Here is a 21,559-nt window from a genome sequence, read left to right as displayed (position 1 = left end):
GCGGTGCTGCTGCACAATTCATCTGCTGCCTGCACCCGGCAGCTGTTTATATTGTCAGCACTGAGAAGCCAAGCTTGAGGAAATGGAAAATCAGAGGCTTCACTCACTAAGATTATGCAAATGAAGAAATGAGGATGTGACTTTCAAAGGAAAGCAACTCAGTTTCATTAAACGGTTTAGCTCATTTTCTTCATGAACTCTTACACATCTACTTGTTGTTTCTTCTACTCAAGAAATTGGCTTCACTATGGCAACGATATCTTCCCCCAAACAAGTGCCAAGGTAATATTATTTTTAGTTATATATTTATTAACACCTCCGTATCACCATGGACACTGCTATTTTTCATGTAACTGAGAATTATTAATTGTCTCTTCCTCCTCAGCTTCTTACAGCATTACGTGCCAACATGCCACATGAGAAAGTATGACAGGTCATAGAGGCACTATGACACACAGACTGTGTCAATCAATCCCGGTATACACCAGGGAACTTGTTTTTTTAGGAGTGTAGATCATGTTTGTGGGTGGCACATTGGCCAAATGATTAGGTTTAGTTAGTTTATTTAAAGGTTCTGTGTCGTGCTCGTGATGAGGGGCTACATAAATAACTTGAGAGAGGACCCCGGAAATTACACCAGTGAGTCACGTGTGTTGACTAATGCGTGGTTTCAGTCAACTCGGAGGTCTGGATTTTCCCCGTTGAAATGTCCACGTCTTAACCTCCAGGCTTTGCTGGTGCACAACGCCAAACGCAAACACAAAATAACTGATGGTCAAACACAAGCTTAAGAGAATGTTTTGTTCTACGACATAAAGTAACGTTTTATAAAGGTTTATTTCTGAAGCGTTTACGTGTCTTAAAAAAGGCGGTTGCTAACAAGTGGCTGAATAAGACTACTAAATGTCAATCAAGTCAAACTCTGGTACGCCCATAGCTTTGTGTTGGTGGGACCGTGGTGTTGGCTGTTTGCATCTGCCGATTGCATTCGCAGCTCAAAATCATAAAAGTGCTGTTTTATCTGTGAATATTATATTGCTGAACAACTTGCTCATGAACACAGAGCTCACTTTCTAAACCAAGAGTCCAGTGGTAGAATCCCATTGACTTCTTGTCGAGGGAACCAGTCCATATTAACTTCCGGGTTGGGCTACAAAAATACATCATCCCTGCAGCACTCTATTGCAATGTCTACTAATAGTCTCCAGAGAGCAGACATGGTGATATGAATAGTTGAATATGAGTGGGTGGATCCGATCCATGAGCCAATGAGAATGTCAGCCAGTTAATTTTTGGACCGGCAACGTGTTTTGCTGAAGTGGAAGAAAGTGAATATATTTACTCAGGGACTGTACTTCAGTTCAGTTTTGAGGTACTTGTACTTTACTCACTATGTAACTTTATACTTCTACTCCACTACATTTCAAGGATACAGGCTTTAACAATGCATTGTTCTAAATGTAATTAGTGATTCCCAACCCTTGAGGGATGCGACCTCTTAAAGAAAAGATGTCACAAATGTGTAGTTGTCTGAAAGAAATTAGCAGTTCCGTCAAAAAGACATGTCCCCTCTGATGTGGTTTAATTTACATAACTGCTCGAGGCCCAAAGAGGTCAAAATACCAATGTTTCCGGAAAACAAAGTGGTAAAATATGAATATGAGTGATTTATGTTTTTTTTTCTTTTTTCCTCTCCCTTTCATCATCTCACAGCCCCTCATATATATATACTGTGACCCGTTGGACGGGGCCCAACCCCTAGTCCCACTGGACTCTTAAAACCAGCTCCATTATTGACATCTAATAATGCGAAATATAAATCTATCAATCACATTTTACTTCAGAATAAGTACTTTAAGTACACATTTCTGATAATATTTTTCTACTTTTACTGAACTAAGATTTTAAATGGAGGACTTTTACTTTTAATTGGGTATTTAAAGACTGTTGTGTTGGTACTCATACTTAAATAAAGGCAGTGGTGGAAAAAGTATTTGGGCATTTTACTATAAGTAAAAGTAGCAATACCTGCAACATCCTAGTACTAGCATAGAAGCATACTTAAATTAACAGCAGTATTCATTGTGTAGATTCTATTCTATTATTTAATGATAGTCAATTATGCATTTATGTGTTCATTTCATCCCTTTAATGTTGCAGCTGATACAGGTGGAGCTCATTTAAATTGCTGTATATACTGCTGGGTAGTTTAATCTATAATAATACATTATAGTGGTGAATAATGCATGTCAACATGTCTGTCTCTTTAAGGGTTGCAGCAATATGCTGCACTCCCTTCTTTTACTCCTTCACAATAAAGCAGTATAAAGAGTACCGTGGTAAACTTTGTTTGACGTTTTGTTCCTATGACAGTTCATAGATTAACTCATTACTGATATCCCGCACATACATCATACTCGTTGTTACACTTTGGCTTGCACTGTGCTGCTATTTTTACTCTGCCACTCAGTAAAGTGCTCTACTCCTGGGATCCAAACAGAATTGTGCAAACAACCACCTCAAGTCTCAAAAGCGACTGTTTGGTCTTCTTTTTGCTGTCTTAAAAAAACAAAATCCTGTGGCACTATTAGAATGGAGATACTGGAAGACAGGGGCCTCCTAAAATGCAACGGTGACTACGAGGAGATGAATAGAATCTGTAAGCATTAAATATAGACAGAGGACGGGGGGAGGGGGGGTAGAAGGAGGAAGCACTGCGTCATGCTCTCTTAAAGCATTTCCCCAGTTCAGTGGAGTGAGAAACTAAAAAAACAAAAAAGCTCCACAAGCCAAGTGCAAGTTTACATAACCTGCTCCAGAGTCACTGGATGATCGACTCGACTGTGTTCATGGGCGATTGATGGCAAACATTAGAATTCTGGCACAGACCTTTTACTTCTGTTTCAGCAATGATAGCTTCTCTGTTCTGGTGGGGGCCAGATCACCGTAGTGACCGAAATGCGCATCAGGGAATAAGGATGTACCTTCCTGCCATATCTGTATGGATAATAATGATGATAGTGAATTATAGTATTACTGTAGGCAGCCATTATTCCGGGATAGCCTCTGTTCCACAATGTATTTTTAAATACTTTTTTTCTCTTTTAGGTTTTGTGTATTTCACTATTATTATTAAATCCACATGTAGATGCACAGGAGTTCACTTGACGTATTGAGACGGTATTTTAAGTAAGGATTCCATGTGTTTTAATATAGCAATAAGTGGCACAGTCAGATATTTGTTTAAATCATAAAGTGGACATAAAGATGTACTGATGAATGTTTTACTATAAGCTGTGCTATGACGTCTTTCAAAAAGATATATTGGAGCATTGACCTGCCCACGTACGTTGTGACATCACAGTAAAATGGTGAGGAGATGTTGTCATTGTTCAAAAAAACTTGACTGGATGTATTTGCGACCGGGAGCCGACTCTGACTTTAAACTACGAAGCACCAACCTTTAATCCCTCTTTTTCTATTCATTTTTCTTTCTTTTGTTACATCTTGCATCATGGCTCATCCAAGGCTCTGGAGAAGAAGAAAAAAGGAAGAAGAGAAAACATTAGCACAACTGAGAATGAGAAAGCACAAAAGCAAGCCAGGAGGAGGGAGCACAGAGGAGGGAGGGCGGTACAGTGGCTGCCGGTGCTCTGCAGTACAGATCTGCTGAGAGCACCAGAGCAGAGCTTCTCCACAGACCACAGCCGCAGGGCTCCCACTGCAGCTCAGAGGAAAACCTCACACAGAAAAACACACTGGAGGAGAAAGCGCTACCTCACAAGACCACAAGACAGGAGACGGGACAAAGAGGAGGGGAAGAAAAGAGTGATCAGACAAATACGCAGAGGAGGTGAGAAGAGCCGGACCAGTTTTGTTTTTTTACTGGAACTTCCAGGGCACGCGGCGGCTCTTCACGTTCTACTTTCCATTTAAGTCCATTTAGTCCATTTAATAATTTATCTTCTGACTCATTTTTGTTCATGGAACACAACTTTGCTTTTGAAAAGTTTGACACACAGGTCTGGATTTTTATTTGCAAATCAGCATTTTTTTTCTCCATCTGGCTCTTTTTGCAAATCTAGCACTATTTCAATGCCGGCCTCTAAACGTCACCACGGTTTGTATACATTGGATTTAAGTCACATTATAAACGTTTATATTGTTAATGTTTCATATATTTTGAAGGTAAATTATAATTCATCTCATGTCTTACTTGTTTTTTTCTCTACACAAGGATCCCCTTAAAGGACCTTCAGATGCATCGCCAAAACTACTGAGGCAGATTCTTCTCTCGCCTCACTGCAGCAACACCTGCTGAAAGGACTTAGTGGAGACACTTGTGAGGTCGAAGCTCTTTGAAGATATATTGGAGGAAACTGTGTTCCCTGGTGAAGCCTCCGTGGGCCGCGGCCCCCACCTCAACCTCAGGATGGCTGGCTGTACCTGCCGCTGCAGACAGGGGTTGCTAAAACTAATGCAGTCCCTACAGAGATTGGTCTCAGGAACCCTCGCAAAAGGTACTGTGACTTTTTAGTCTTGTTAGGGAAGTCTATTCATCAACTTGATGTGTTCCGTGACAGTGGTCCTTGAGCCGAACACCGAACCCCGCTTTCCAAGTCTGTTAGACTCTCAGCTCTTTATGTCTTATTTGCTGCACTGTCTCCTAAAGATACAACAAAACATGCATTGTGGATTACGTTTCATGGGAAATATATTTTGTCGCTGATTACGTTTACTTCTGATGTATCTTGAGTTTCAAATGATACATGGAAGTCCATCTAAGTAGGAGGTCGGGGTGTTGGATGGGTCAAAAATCACATGGCCTTCCATGTCGGTGATCCAAGTACTTTCGTGGCTTAGGTCCGAGCAGATTTGTGTGACTGAGTTTGGACTGTTAATTGGGATAAACACAGGAACAGTATGACAGAGTGTAACTGGTGCTGTGCTCATCGCAGATATATTGAACCATCAGGTCAGATGAGCGAGACAGAGTTCGAGGAGTTGTGGCTCTTTAACACGGAGGCTATTAATGATCAAGCTGCAGGTCAGGTCCCAAGATAAATACGAGAGGTCGCAAGATATTTCTGTTCACTTAAATTCTGTTAACTTTTTCAGACTTATCTCAAATTATCTGCTTTTCTTTTTGGGAAATACTGGATATTTCATTTTAAGGTAATAGGTTGGAAACCTCTGCTTCAGAAGACCAGCAGATACAAAAGTAGTTTAGTAGTAGACTTATAGATCAAATGTAAGTTGATAAAAACAATTTTTTAATGATTTGCTAATTGTGCTTTTATTTAAAAGATATTTAATTCCACCTACAATTTTACCTCCCACCAGTTCACCTTCTTTGCGTCCCCACAAATGTATTTTATTCACTGTAAAATGTGCAGACGAGCTGTTAAATAAGAGCTGTTGTCGCGATTTGGTTTGTTAATAATGCACATTTTCTTGCGGCACACTGTCATCAAGGATGTTAAAAAGGATTTGTTGAGTTTGCCTACAGGGTACCTTCTACCCTCCCATAAGATATCTGGGTACACCTTCAAGAGCTAAATAATGACGTCATGTATGCCCCATACGTACACCCCCCTATGGGCAACAGTCGCAGTGCACTCTCAACCTCTTGTCGTGTTCATCATCTTTGTTTTTGAAAGCCCTGGCTCTCGCTCTCCTCACGACCTCCCATCATCCTCTAGTTGAAAGTTACGTTGCACCTTAACAGCTAAATTAAAAAAATTAAAAACCTGAGTCACCAAGTCAGAGTGCAGCTGCAAGTCAGTCACGAATGATAAAACACAGATCTGCTCTCCGACAAACGTAAAACGGTTGTGCAGGTTCAGGAGACGCTTCACTTAAACTGTCATTGTGAGCCGTGATGCATATTTCCTTCGTCTCCACCAATACAAATGTAGTCTGTAGAAGCTTATTATCTAATCAGGCATTTGGATATGATCTAAATTGTTGGCAAGCATATCCATTGCCAGGAATTTATTTCTTAAAGTCTTATTTTTTTTCAAAACCAGTGAGGTATTTGTAAAAACACAGCTTCTGACGGCATCCCAGAAATCCATCCAATGTATACTCTGTTTTACTTTCATAGTGACTAAACTCTCACACACTACGCCTGGTTACCTGGGATGTGGTTATCCAGTCCATTGGATACAAATCAACCTAAACAAAACTTATATGCATATTCAATAAACTAGTCATTTGGTATTAATAAAAGTAGCTGCAATGCAAAACAAGTACTGCAATGCAAAAAAAAGTACAACTTTAATGATACTTGCTGAGAGTGAAACAATGTGTTCTAAATTAGTGGGATTGTCAGTTCAGTGCTATTCTAGAAATAATACAGCCTACTTATGGCCGCATGGGTTGACAATCTAGGTCATGCGACATATATACCACTTATCTCTCGTATCTAAAAACTGAGCGACTGTGGACTATTCAGCCTTTTATATAACACAGAGATATGTGAACAATTCCAAACCTACTTTTACACTAATGGGCTTATCTTCAATGGCTCGGATTAATTACCAAAGTAAAGTAATAAAGTGTGGAAACTGGTCTTAATGTTATCACATTGGCATGTGTCTTGCGTTCTCCTATATAATATTTGCTATAAGGAGTGCATTTTGGGCTTTTTTTGGGGCAAAATAAGAGACACAGACAGAGTTAACAAAAACAATATTAAATCCAGAGCACTAATTCCTTCATCTTCATCATTATTTGTGGATGCCGGTTATCTTGCCTTCTGCATCCTCAAAAGATGAACAATGGATGAACTGGAGTGTGAATTCTGTCCCCATCTCATCTCCTGACATTGTGCTTCTGCACATGTTTGCTGCTTCTCCTCAAATCTTCTTGTAGGCGTTGCTGATTGCAGCACAAGGCCCTTACCTTACGTCACATAAAGCTGGGTTTGGTCATCTTCAAACACGTGCTTGGTTGTATTTGTTTACATTTTCAGTTTCTGTGTAATAATTCAAACAGCAATCGATAGATGTAATGCTTTAGCTAGTGCTGCTAGCGTGGAGCTATAGTGCTGCTAGCGTGGAGCTATAGTGCTGCTAGCATGGAGCTATAGTGCTGCTAGCTAGCGTGGAGCTATAGTGCTGCTAGCGTGGAGAAAAGAGTTGTCACCAGTGGACTGAGCTTTTTGGTTGAGATGCTTGTGCATCTTAAAGGGCAACAAAGGGGTTATGTCTTCTTTTATCTTCATAATTGAATGTCACTGAGTTAATTAGGTGCCTCTAGACAAATTAAAAAGAGTCTAAAATGGGAATCGATACTGACATTTCAGCCAACAGTGGGAATTTTGTTATTGTATAGGGTTTTTTCCTGAGAGAAAATATGGATAGCACAATAACACTTGGTTTGTTTCAAAGTGGAAATTAGGCAGCTTCTCATCAGCTTTTGTAGAAAAACATTTTTAAAAAATGTCCATTATGTAAAGTCATATAAATATTTTGTTTTTGTTTTTTAAATACATAATACCAGTTTACAAGTTTGTGATCTTTCCAAAATACATTGTGAGTATATTCTCAACCAAAAGGGTACTGAGAGCTCCATTTACCTCATGCAAGGTTATAAATGTAATTTAAATGATCTTGCTATTTCTTTATGCATGTTCACCTTCACACACGCTCGTGTGTTAGGTAGACTGAAACGTGTGAGTCCCTCATCTCCAGCACACACGCATCTCTTCAGTAGTTTGGTAACAAGCACATTTGCCTGCACACACAGATGGTGACATGAAGCGTAAAACTGCCTGCTCACCTTTAAAATGTTCTACTTACTAATGCAGCAGCATGTTTATTCATTTTCAGACCTTTAAACATTGCAATTTGGAGTGTCAGAGTTGGGGATGGGAGGGTGATGTGCATTGGGCCTGCAGCTAAAGCACATTTATTCGTAGGTCTCTCGTGGATAATGTATTTAAATACTGAACTTTATACTCTCGTTTCAAAAGTTCTGCTTTTAAAAATGGATCTGTTGTAATTGGTACGACTGCAACAAAAAGGAGGCTTTGAAAGCTGTTTGAAATGCTGCTTAATTGTTTTTATAGTGACACCCGGACAACAAGAGAATGTCCATGCATGCGATGCTCCTGGTTATATTGAGATGTGACTGTTAATATGTTTGGCTTATAAGTGGACAGGTGTATTTAAATTGTAGATTAGAAACCTGAATAATTCATACTTAGCATTGGCAGCTATGTGAGCCATTGAGGAGCCAGCTTCAACACTTTTACTTCTTACCCAAGTATTAATATTAAGATTTGTGACGTGCAACAAAAAGTGATAACTCAATAATAAAATATAAATATTTTAGTTTAACCGAGCATTCAGATAATTGATACTGCATTGAATATTGTTTTAATAGATCAAGTGGATTTAATGACCCTGAATTGTTATGACCACATTGATAACATCTTATTAAAGCAAGAACTTGTGTTCATAACACTATGACCAGCATAGCTTAAGCTGTCCAATCATTGCAACCTTGAGGCAAATATTGGTAAATACTAGCCGTATGGACTCCTCCACTTTTACTGTTGTATATCGTTTGAATTTTGGTTCAACGCTAAAAAGTAGTTTTGCATTTAGCATTATCCCATATTTTGTCAAGTGTGGCGAGAGTAGCCCCTGTCATAAAGTTATGGTTTAAAGAATCATGGTGAGACAAAGGGTGATTATTTTACAATTACTTAGTAAACAGGTTCTTGTGTTACATTGTATTCCGTGTGGACTCGGTTCCAATTGGAAACATTGAGAGAGTCGTTGAAGACAGAAACCCTCTCATCCGGCCCCATGCTGCACCTGTCTCTAGCTATTACAAGTCACATGTGTCCTCTAAGTGCATAACCTTGCAGCAAGACTCACATCATGCCCCACTGCGGAGATTGATTGAGATCTATGGCCCGTGTTGTACCTCAACCCTGCAATGACCGTAAAATAATGCTCAAATTACCCAGCGTCCCCCTGCATTTGTGACCTGTTCTTCCACAAAACTCAATCTCTTCCATCTCCTCTTACACTCTTTCATTTTCTGTGGCTGGAGAAAGCATGCGGATTGAAGCTGACAGTGTGTGTCTCTGCTTTTAATTTTTTACATCACCTCACAACACACTTTTATGTAACCCTCTTCATTCAAGATTTATTTTTATCTTGTGCCCCCACTGTGTGTTTCATTCTCTACATTAATGCTTTCCACCCTCAATGTTTTTACTATCCAATATATTTTCATAGAATCACCTTTTCAACGGACAAGTATTTGGCGCAGTCCTTAGCATGGTGACCATTGGATGTTCTTTAGAGTTGTTGTAGGCAGTGGCGGCTGGTGGAATTGTTTTTTGGTAGGGCCATCCAATCAATTTTAGCAAACACCTCAGTATGATTCAATGCAAAAAAAGTATCAAACGCGCATTTCTACTTTGTAGTTAAATATTTAACTGACATAATAAGGACATCTTATTCATACAATTCATTATATTAATATATATATATATATATATATATATATCATATAATAATATTCAGTATAATATTATTATTATAATGTAAATATACAATATACATATCATAAATATATTATAATAACATATAAATATTGTTTGATATAAATCACATATATAATAGACTTGTTTGTATATTAAGATTGCCCCTATGAACCTTGTTAGGGTTAAAGTGTGCCTGTTTTTATCCACCTCCTCATTGTGTTTCTTCTCCTCAATCCTGTCCGTCGTCCAGCTGGTAGCGACGTTCACTTTGCTCAATATGGCTGCTTGAGGAGTTATCATGTGTGTCCTGGTGTCCTCATGTTGTATTAATTCTTACGACAAGTGCTTCATGTCCCTTCCTCCTGTATCTGTCCATGCTGGATCTGTCCCCCTTGATTTTTTAACGGGTTGGGTCTGCGCTCGCACTGGCCGTCAGGTTGTTAAAAAAAAAAAGGCGACAGACGACTTTGACCCAAAGCTGAACCTATTCTAGGACGCTGATTGGCTAAATTGTATGTCACTCATTTATATCTTTAATCAGTAATTGGCTAAACTGCTTCCTTAGGACCCGTCTCTTCTGGGCCAAAATGATTCGGCCCCCAGCAGACAGGCGGAGAGGACGTGCAGGAAAAGCATATATTTTGTGCAGATATCCTATTTACAAATATTACTGGGTATATTCCATATCTCCAAAACACAAATATTGACAATTTGTATAATTTATAAATATAATACATATCATTATTATAGTTTGGCTCAAGGTGGGTGGGGCCAGGCCCCATGGCCCTCTATTGGCCAGCCGCCACTGGTTGTAGTGTACAATAGGTACTGCCTACATGCTTAAATATTGTTGTTCATTTTTATATTACTGTATTTAGTCAAGAGAAATGACAGCTTTTTTCTATGGACCCAAGCCGCCGATTGTATCAGGAAACACTGAACACTGCTGCCACCTGTTGTTCAGAGAGTAACACTACAACGTGACAAAAAGGAGGGAACTCTGAGCTCTGCTGAGTTGTGTTTGAGCCGACACATTCACCATCATATATGTCGTCGGACCGATAGCCGATTGGTTCCGAGATTGCCATCATGAAAGCTATTTAGGTTAATCTATTCGTGACCGTGACTTTTCCCTTCATCAGAAACACATTTGTCTGAAAGCCCAACTGGTTCTAATATGTTGTATGCCAGGTGAAGATGAGAGCAGTAGAAACCAGATTATTTAAAATGAGATCAGAGAACCAGGTCTGAAACTGCCAGTTCATGCCCACAGAGCTTCCCTGGAAAGAGTATTTTTAAACGTAGCTTTTCCTACCTCCAAATATCATTGTTTAACCTTGAAGATACATTATTTCTTATTGCATCACATATAAAGAACCCTTTTAAGTCGGAGAAGGGGAATCTAACCGAGTTGTCAGAAATGACGTGGTGGATAATGGCTTTTAAATCATTTGCGATGGCTTCTTTGAAATCACATGAAAGATGAATGCCGTGGGAGATTAAAAGAGTGGAGGACATCCTGAAATAAACAATGAAAGAAGTCATGCAAACATGCATTTGTTATTAATGGGTGTGAATTGGCATATTTGACATGCAAAGGATAAAGTGAGTGACATTTGATGAACCTTGATAAAAGATGGTGTGTGATGTATTGTATCTTTCACCTTTCCAACAGTGCCTTTAACACAGCTGTGACCAGTGAGTCCTGCCTGCCGATGATGGTGAGAGGACTTGTGTAGATCATGAAAGGATAATGAGGAGATTATGAGGTCAGGCCGCTGCAGAGCAGTGTGACTGTGCAGGAGGAGACGGTGCAGAAAGGCCGTTCCAGATGGCAAACATCTGTCATGGGGATCACAGCATTATAGTTTTCTGAATACTTCTCATCTGCATATGTGTGTTTGTGTGTGTTGCTGCGTCAGGGGCCTCGTTTCTATTCACGCAGCGGAGGGGAAAGATTGTTTAAACCTCCGTGATATTGCTTGTGGTTTTCTTTTATGCTTCACGGTCTCAGATGAGCTAACTCAATTTTTCCAGGAAGTAAAAGAAATTAATATCTGCTAGAAAAATTAAATGCATTAGGGTCACATTTGCTATAAAGGTCACTTTTCGTTTTAGTGTGACAGTATTGGTACGGAGGAGAAAGGGCAGTATAGGACCGAGAGAGAGATTTGTATTTATCAGAGTTATGCATGATTTTATGTTTAATCAATCAGTGCATGTTAAGTTCTTACCTCAGCTCCACCTGGGAAATCACAGGACTGCCCTCAGCAAACAGGACCACGCATGCATGCACACGCACGCACACGCACACACACGCACACGCACACACACACACACACCCACACACACACACAAACACACACAATTTAATTTGACTGCCATTGACCTGCACCACTTAGTTATGTGCAGCGTGAACAAGCAGTGATGAGGCAAGTTTTTGAGGAAATTAATATTACATTCATGAAAGACTACAGAGTTCAGGCTCTCAAACTCATGATGTAGTGGATCTGCCACCTTACTCCTTTCACATGGATTTTGCCATTTTTACAGCTCTAACAAAGGAGGTGGAACCCTATTCTCAAGAAAAAAGAAAGCTTTCAACGTCATTGAAAAAAGGCAGTACATACATTTTTTAAACAGAGAGAGGTCCCCCCCCCCCCCACACACCACACACACACGCTCACACTCACAAGAGTGTGGCAAAGAAAGCATTTAGATTTCTGGTCTGCAGCCAGCGGAATGTTTTAAAAAGATGTCACACATGGATCCTTAAAACAGTCAAAATGTTTTAGGATTTGAAAAAAACACATGTAACGCATGTATATTAAATAGTACACTCTATGTATACAATATCTCCTCTCTGACACATTTTTTTTTTACTCATTAGCTTCTTTTACCACTATGAATCTATGTTGTTTAAGTAGCAACAGCACTTATAATATCATACACGTTTACTTCTGCTCCCAACAACCCTGCTAGATTTTTAATGCTCAGCACTTGTAGGGAAATAAACATTACTCACTCCCACTGCGTTCCTTCCCCCAATGCACACACTCTAATTTTCTTAAATTGGAGCCGCTCCACCAATATTAATTGCCAACCATTAAACACTCTAATGTTCTTGTTTTTTACTGCAGTAAAATTCACTAACTATCTGTTTCCCTCTATAGTAAGAGAGCGAGAGAGAGAGGGAGGGGGAAAGGTCTGATCATGTTACAGTTGTGAATTAACACACTAACAGACACACTAGTGGGAAGTCTTCACAGCAGTGTGTGCGTGTGGTTGTGTGTGTGTGTGTGTGTGTGTGTGTGTGTGTGTGTTAGGGTAATTAAGTAATGAATATGAATATGTAGATACAATCTGAAGTGATCTGCCTGTAAAGAACAGGGGTCTGTCACCTTGAAATGCATGTCCTTCACCTGCTACCATTCACTTGTCAGTGGAGTGATGACTGATGACTGCATCGGTTACCAGCACTCCACAACAGCACGAGGGCACGAAATAGGGAAAAAGGCTGACAGATGAGTAGAAGGAGACACAGGAGGGAGGGAGTGGCGCAGGGAGGCAGGAGCAGCTTGAGTGTGCATGTGTTTGGCAAGAGAACTCAGAATCAGCTCAAGGAAAGGACTCATCCCTCAGTAACAGATCTGAAACTAGAGGAATCAACAGGGGCAAACCCCCCTTCAAGAGACAGAGCTGTGGAGGCAGATCAGAACGATAAGGCTGACAACATCGTGAAAGAAAGAGAGGACAATTACTCTCTGTGTTGTTTGACCAGGCCGGTTTCCACGGTGACAACATGGGTGCAGTGGTGGGCACTTTGACCATGCAACCAAGCAGAGGAGACTATCCAGAGGTAAGTCAACATTAGTGTGAAAAAAGATGGAGAGAAGACAAAAGAGCAACAGAAAGCTTAACTAAACTGAGAGAGTGAAAGCAAAATAATACTTCAGGTTATGATTTAGACCAATTGTGATTCATAATGCGTTCCATGTTATTTTGTATGCGTTGCACACTTGTAGGTTTAACATAGACAATACCATGTACATGTTTGCCATATTTATGTGTGTCTAAATTATTTAAGAAGGAATATAAACAGCAAAAATAGACCAGCTAATGCATTTAACCAGCAGTTACTTACATACAACCAAATGGCAGTACATGTAAAGTGCATTAACCAACAGCATCGGTGCACTTGTTTTTATAGACACAATTATGGAGAAACTGAAAATGCTTTTCTGTTTAATACAATGTTAGTAATGTTCATTCATGGAAGTGGCAGCGGCATTGTGAGGGATCAAGCGATAAAAGCTGAGAGACGTAACTCTACGGTCATGATTTAAAGATTACAATACGCCATGAAGTGCAGGGCGTCCTTGAAAAATAACTAGGGAGCAAAATCCCAGCCGCTGACTCGCCGACTGCATGTGTGTTTGGTGCGGCGAACGTCGTACGTGTGGGTGAGTTTAAGGCGGGCGGGGGGAATAAGGCGAGAGCGTGTGAATTAACAGGCAGCTCACATATCATACATCTCCCTGGCCTCATGCTTGAGATCCTCGTTGTCATGGAGACTGGGTTGTAGGGCTATAAGAGGAGAGTGTGAACGACACTCCGCCGGGATGAATGGGGAATGTATAGCAGCGTGAAACAGGGTTTAAATAGATGAACCAGCAAGCGCAGCGGTTACTCTCCGAGAGTAGAAGTGTAGCACCCCACAGAGGACATGCAGTTTTGTAAAGCTCCATTCAAGTGTGTCTTGCATTGCTAGCCGTGCAGAGGGTACGGGCTGAGATGAAATAAGAGAAGACTTTATTGATCCCCGGGAGGAAAATAAGTATCTCAGTAGCACAAGAAACAGGGAGGTCAAAGCAGTGTGAACGAATAGAACTAAGGATGGAGTTAGAGGTATTGCAGCCCACGGGGGGCATGCAGTAAATGTGCTGTGTGCAAAAGCAGCTTAAAATCGTTTCAAAAACACACTGCGACGTCTGTCCGTTAGAGACCGTAATGTATCGGTCTAATCCTTGGCTGGGTGCACTTACTTCCTGGAGTTTTGGCCACCGTGAGGTTGCAAGGCAACAAGCGAGGACTCCAGGAAGTTGCTGGCTTTGTTGATGCTCAGGCCAGGCCCTCACAATGCACACCATAAAAGCACACTGATCCAACCTGTTGTAACAGCAACCAGTCACAGCAGTGACATGAACAGTACGACAGCTTGTCTTTAAAATCACAATCCGACACACATCTATAATCATCTCCATCACTTCATCATGTAACACATCACTCCCAGTTTATTGCTGAAGACTGTTTAAGTGCAGAGCAGCTGCGGCACAATTTACGGCCCTGCGTACAAGCATCAATCCTGGAAAACGTTGTTCGTAAGTCTGCAGCACGTCTGCGCCTTATTTATAACTAAATGTATCTGGCAATATCGTCGTCTGGTGAGATTTATATCATCACGTCAGCCACGAAGCTTTACAGGGGCGTAGTGGAGATCAGTCTTTCCGACAATCCCATTTGTCTTTTTTGTGTCCTCCAAACATATTGCGTGATCCTGTTCTGACGTGTGTTCGCTCCCTTTTTCTTCACATACTGCCACCCCACCCCCAGCGCCCCCTTAATCAACACCTCTGCCTGTTTCCTTCTCTCACCCTCGTTTCAGTTCATCTGTTTCTGGTCGTACTGTCGCCCAGCAGAAAGAACACACGCGCAGCAGAGCAACACGTTTGTTGTTTTGTTGTCGTGTGATGAGAGGCTTTTACTCACAGGCAAGATGAATACACACATTTCACACCCTTATTTACCTTCTTTATTTTAATCAATTGATCCAGTGTAGGCATCACAGTTCACGTTTCGTCCTTTACTACTATCCCCATGACAACAAGAGTCGGGGAGATCGCAACAGGAGCTGAGAGGAAGATGGAGAGAAGATTGAGAGAAAGCGACACATAACCACATGCTGCATGTTCAGCTGATAACTGACAGTAAATATTAAAGGGCTCAAATGGGGCCGATCTATATAAAGTCACACATCTTTCTCATAACCGACATGTGTACTTGAGCGCCTGTTTGAGCTCAATAAACACAAAGATTGAACTGAAATCTAATAACAAACAGGATCAAAATGATATTATGATTCAAATTAAAGTAGAAGCAACTATTCTTGTACAAATAATCACACGCAGCTATAGACGAGCAGTTGAATCCTCTTTGATTTGCTTAAAAAGCAGATGATCCACAGGGTATTTGATATCAAATTCAAATTAGGATCACCTCTGGTGGGGGATGCGTGACACGAGATAAAGTTTCAGCGGTGAGGATTAATCTTGACACCTCCGCTGGGTGGGTTTAAATGAATGAGTCATCGGCGCCGTCCAAAAAGCAGACACACTATATTCATCTTGATCTCCTTTTCTAACGGCTGACTGAGCCAATTGATGCTGCAGCGACGGAGCTCGTTTGTGGACACGTACGTCAGGGCGAGTAATTAATTTGGTCAGCTCTCACTGTGGGATTTGGCCAGATTTAATGGGGCTTCAATAAGTAAACAATTCAAACAAGGATATGGCATGTAATATCACTTGGTCTCCATGCAAGCGAAATATATTGTTTGTATCACAGGGATCAGTTGGGATATAAAAGTAACTATCTCCAGAGAGCAGCATGTGTAAACATGCTGCCAGTGAACGCAATAAAGACTTCCAGAGAGAACTATATGTGGCTGTCTTCTCCCGGATGTTTGCTCATGCTTGAGAACTCATTGGTGTGTGGAGTGTGACCACTGCTGGGCGCCGGGATGTTAGCATTGCCCTGTGGCTGGAGACAGTCGGAGTGACAAACACTCGCCCACAGCAGAAGCAGAACTCTCTCCACATCATTAACCAGCGTCGCCACAGCACCTGATACTGAGCTCCCTGTTGCCATTAATAACATCCCTCACATCCTAAGGGGAAATCTATTTGTCAAGTGCATGTCGTCCTTCTCAAATCCATCCTTTCTTCCTTTTCACCTCTGTGTGATGAACTTGCTTCCCCTGTGGGGCGCTCTTTTCTGCCGTCCAATCAGATGTTTGGTATCTTTCTTTCCGACTTAGCGCTTCAAGCTTCGATGTCTCTTTCCTGTGTTTTACAGTTTTCGCATTTCTACAGACATTGTGTTTAACGGGCATTGCAAGTATTGTGACATGTTTCTGAATAATTAACACATTTCTTTCTTCCTCTCGCTTTCTTTCTTCTTCTTTTTTTTTTAGACAACATAGACGATGAGCTCGAGATGACGACGGTGTGTCACAGGCCAGAAGGTCTTGACCAACTGGAAGCCCAAACTAACTTCACCAAACAGGAGCTGCAGATCCTCTATCGTGGATTCAAGAACGTAATCAAACGCTTTCTCATCTTATTATTACATCACGTTGATATATATATTACAGATACTTAAAACAGTATAGACAAAGATCACCATCATAATAAAATATATTTTTTTTTGTTTTTGTTCACCCCTAATGTTATCTTGCAAGTTGTTTCTTTTTTAACAAGACAAAGAGTCAGCCATGGTTGCTTAATGAAGCTGTATAGGCACCTACTAAACAAAGTCTTCATTTTGTCAGTTGTATTATGAAACCCAGGCGGCGCCCAAGGGTGTGAAAAGTGATGCTAATGCGGAAATGGCTTGAACTTGCAATCTTTCTAATGGGCGTAAGGGAGCTACTTCTATTGTAAAGAAGTCTATGAGAACACGACTCAACTACTTCTCTCTTGATTTATTACCTCAGTAAACATTGTCAATTAATAAATCTCTATATCCAAGTCTTCTTCAATACAGCATGGGGTTCATTTAGTCAATTATGGTCCCATTTAGAGTAAAATAGACAATCTATTCAATATCTTAGGACTTTAACCTTTTCACTGTGTTTTTTCAGTCCATGGAAGTTGATTGTAACATTTTAGTAACATAGAAATCTTCAGCTTTCACTAAAACCAATTCTTATTTGCAGTCTATGTGAGAAACATTTGTCAGTATGCTAATAATGCAGGCTAACATATGAGGACATCTATGATTAGGGTCACAAGACCACACAGTTCTGGTGAGTTCTTCAAATAAACATGGACGTCATTGAGCAGAGTATTCTAATCATAATTTCTCTTTTGGTTCCACAGGAATGTCCAAGTGGCGTTGTAGACGAGGAGACATTTAAACACATTTACGCACAGTTCTTCCCTCATGGAGGTAATACTGTGCAATGCTTTTGAATCTGATAAGTTGCTCTGTGAAACTGTTTGAGACCTTACACTTTTATTGTTTTGTGTTGCAGATGCGAGCATGTACGCACATTATCTTTTCAATGCATTTGACACTACAAACAATGGCTCCATTAAGTTTAAGGTCAGTCCTCATGCTTTGTCTTTGCATCTTGTGTTAAATATGGCACATTTCTTTTCTCTTTACTAGTTTTTACTTCTGTCCCATTGCTGTCAGGACTTTGTAATGGGTTTGTCTATACTGCTGCGAGGAACGCTGAGAGAAAAGCTTGAGTGGACGTTTCACCTTTATGACATTAACAGAGATGGCTACATAAACAGAGAGGTGAGACGGTGCTGCACTATGTGAACAGGGTGTTTGTGTGTCATCTAAAGTCGTTGTCGCATCACAGTCTGAATCTTCTCATTTCTCAGGAAATGACTGAGATTGTGAGGGCCATATATGACATGATGGGCAAGTTCACCTACCCGGCACTGAAAGGGGACGTCCCGCAGCAGCATGTGGACGCCTTTTTCCAGGTTCAATTCTAAAATATAAGATTAAGAGACAAAAGTCAATGTTTTTGTTAGCAGCGACAAAAAAAACTTGATTCAAAACAATGTGACTCTTAATGTCTCTAGATTGAATAATATCTCCTGTTTTATGGAGACACGTTGCATACACCTGTACTACAAGCTTTCAATATCAAGTTTTATATCATGAGTAATCCTCCTGCGGTCCATGAAGAAAATTTGCAGTCAGTATTTTTTAAACTTATTTTTTTTATTCTTCATATGGTATTCCATAATGTGAACAGTTTTTATACGCTAAGTTTGTTGCAACATGAGCTCACAATGAACATGTTTCCATAACATAATTATTAAATATTTGCTTCTATTTGGTACTGATTCTCATTATATTGCATTGTTTTTCTACAGAAAATGGATAAAAACAAAGATGGAGTGGTGACTTTAGAGGAGTTTATTATTGCCTGCCAGGAGGTATGTATTTTCCTTGATCTGAGGTGCTTATTTGCAATACTCAAATATGTGTATGAAGTATAAAGTGTAGATTCAATAAATACAGTGCATGAATTTACCTACAGTCACATGTTCAGAATAGTACTCATTAATATGCGGATGTGCATTGTGACATGGTTTTAGCAAGTCTAAATGAGGCCATGCACATGCAGAGAACAGAGACTTAAACATCACAAAGAATATTCATTGACAGCCCATACATTACTATATATATTTATATATGTTCAGTTCACTGATGGTTAATTGCATCATTCTGCCCTGATTACTTGTGTTCTCTCTCCGCAGGATGAGACCATGATGAATTCCATGCAGCTGTTTGAAAACGTGATGTAGGACAAGAGGAGACGATGGTGACAAAGACACGGGAAGATGAGAGGGCTTGGTGTGAGTGCGTGTGTGTGGATGCATGCATGTGCAATACATCCAGTCTCTCCTCCTCTCCCCATCTCATCCAGCTGTGGCCGGGATACAACCAGATTTCCCCCACAATGACTTGAAAAAAAGGACTGGGCTGGGATGCTTTAAGCCTTCCTGCAGAGTGACTGACGTGACAGGCTTGGAGGTGAAAGACGTCGCTCTCGAACCCGTCTTGAAGATTGGCCTGTTCAAGATTAAGCTGCAAAGCGGCTCCCGACCAGCAAAGAGCTATCCTTCAACCAGCAGAACTTCATTTTTCTCACCAAAAGACGTTCCTTTTTTTTATTTGTGCCAAAAAATGTAATTGCATGCTTTTGCGAGAGGTTTCGATTCATCAGATTCGTCAGATTTGTTATGGGAATCTGGACATGAGGAAGAATGGGAAGAATGTCAAAGAATTCGGAAACGCTACAGTCCAAGGGTCTGACTTGGTGCGTGAGCGTGCCCGTCTTTGGAACTATATGGTTTTAGTGAAAAGAAAGAAGAAATCAAATAATTGTTTTATTCTTCATTCTTTTCACCCGCTGCTTTGCTTCTTGTGGTCCAATCGGTGTTGTCAAAAATGTTCGTAAAAAAATCGGGCATACATTTTGGATTTCGTGATGAAGTGCCCGCAAAACAGAGATGATGAATAATATTAAGGAAGAGGCTTGTGATCAGCAAACCAATATTGTTATTTGCACAGGTGATCAAGGTGTAACTCTGATATGGCGACAATGATGACGGTAAAATGCGTGTTATGGTACAAACTTATTGATTTTCTTAATAGCTATTTCATTATGTCCGTGAAAGTATATACCTCTGAGCGAGCCTGGTCACATTCCTTGTCTGTATACATACTTGGCCAATAAAGCTAATTCTGAGAAACAGTCAGATCCTGGTATGAGGAAGGTTCTTATTATCTTGCATGAAAATAATACTGAATGTCAGCTTTGGAATATAATATTTGATGACACCCAGGACAGCTCCATCTGTATTAGTGAACAGTGAGGCGGGGTGTGTTTGAAAGCACCCCTATAACAGAAAACTCTACTATAATAATACCAGTAGTATAGTTCACGCACTAAAATATTCATCATCGTTCCTTTTGCTGTTGGTGGAGCAGCTCTTTGCTGAAGGTTACATCAGTGTGGCATCACAGCCTCTGGTCGACTGAATCTCACAAACAGAACATTAATTCTAAGCCATAAGAATAAAATGTAAATTATTTAATTGAGTGGAGTTTTACTTTGGTGCTGTGTGTGTGTGTGTGTGTGTGGCGCTGCATCTATTCAGAGTTCTCCACTTCTCCTTAATGAGAGTATCTATCTATCTATCTATCTATCTATCTATCTATCTATCTATCTATCTATCTATCTATCTATCTATCTATCTATCTATCTATCTATCTATCTATCTATCTATCTATCTATCTATCTATCTATCTATCTATCTATCTATCTATCTATCTATCTATCTATCTATCTATCTATCTATCTATCTATCTATCTATCTATCTATCTATCTATCTATCTATCTATCGTGATGTGCAGTGTGCACTGTACATTGCGTTACAGTTGGTGGCGCTGTTTCTTTTCTACTTGTTGGCTTTCTATTCTACGTGAAACGGAGAAGAAGAAGAAAGGAGGCAAAGTTCCACGTCGGTAGCAACTACTCGTGGTCACGACTCGTGTTCAATCTGGCGACTTTCCAAATCCTCCTGACCTTTTTTGTTGTTGTCAAAAGCAACTAAAGATAAATGTGGCGACTTATTTGGTGTGGTGTTAATGGAGACTTCTGGTGTGTTGGAGACTCGGGACGTGAACGCACGTGTATCGTTCTGCAGTGTCTGTGCTCCGCCGTCCCAAAGCACTCACCTGGGCCACTGTGTGCCTCTCTGTGACACCAGATGAACATCCAGCTCGTCATGTCTCAGTCTGAACTCTATGCGCTCAAAAATACAGAAAGTGGGGATCAAAAACTCCGAATTCAAAGGCTGGCTGAAGCCGATTTTTTGGAGATGATACACGTACACGCTGCCTGTTTTGTAAGGCTGATTTCTGTGATACACTTTGTGAAATAAAATAAAAAGCACATGACAACTCAAAAACATACAGTTACACGCAAAGCAAGATGCAATTAATGAGTTAAAAAAAATGTCTATATCATTATATTCCTCTCTACTACAGCTTCCATTACAAATATGCAAATTAGGCGATGACGACATTAAGCGCCTCCGAGAGACTTTTAGGACAGCCAATAGCGACTTTCCTTGCTGAGGAGGTGGCAACACTGATACCGCCTGTATAGTAATGCTGTTTCCAATGCCGAACTTTGTGAAATAAAAAAAGACATAACAACTCAAAAACATACT

At 40.4% G+C, this 21,559-nt stretch overlaps 1 protein-coding gene across 1 annotated transcript; it reads left to right on the top strand.

The window, feature by feature from the left end:
• The first annotated feature begins 3,685 nt into the window (after positions 1 to 3,685).
• Positions 3,686 to 20,274, top strand: kcnip1b (Kv channel interacting protein 1 b). Its single transcript, XM_034550173.1, has 9 exons — positions 3,686 to 4,120; positions 4,238 to 4,520; positions 16,761 to 16,885; positions 17,668 to 17,737; positions 17,823 to 17,893; positions 17,987 to 18,094; positions 18,184 to 18,288; positions 18,688 to 18,750; positions 19,075 to 20,274. The coding sequence occupies exons 2-9, from the start codon at positions 4,433 to 4,435 to the stop codon at positions 19,120 to 19,122; spliced, it is 678 nt and encodes a 225-aa protein (XP_034406064.1). The 5' UTR covers positions 3,686 to 4,120; positions 4,238 to 4,432; the 3' UTR covers positions 19,123 to 20,274.
• The last annotated feature ends 1,285 nt before the right edge of the window (positions 20,275 to 21,559 follow it).

Source organism: Cyclopterus lumpus, chromosome 14 (assembly GCF_009769545.1).
Source record: "Cyclopterus lumpus isolate fCycLum1 chromosome 14, fCycLum1.pri, whole genome shotgun sequence".
Lineage (NCBI taxonomy): Eukaryota > Metazoa > Chordata > Actinopteri > Perciformes > Cyclopteridae > Cyclopterus > Cyclopterus lumpus.
Note: the sequence above shows the minus strand (reverse complement) of the source record. Positions and strands in the feature narration are given on the sequence as shown.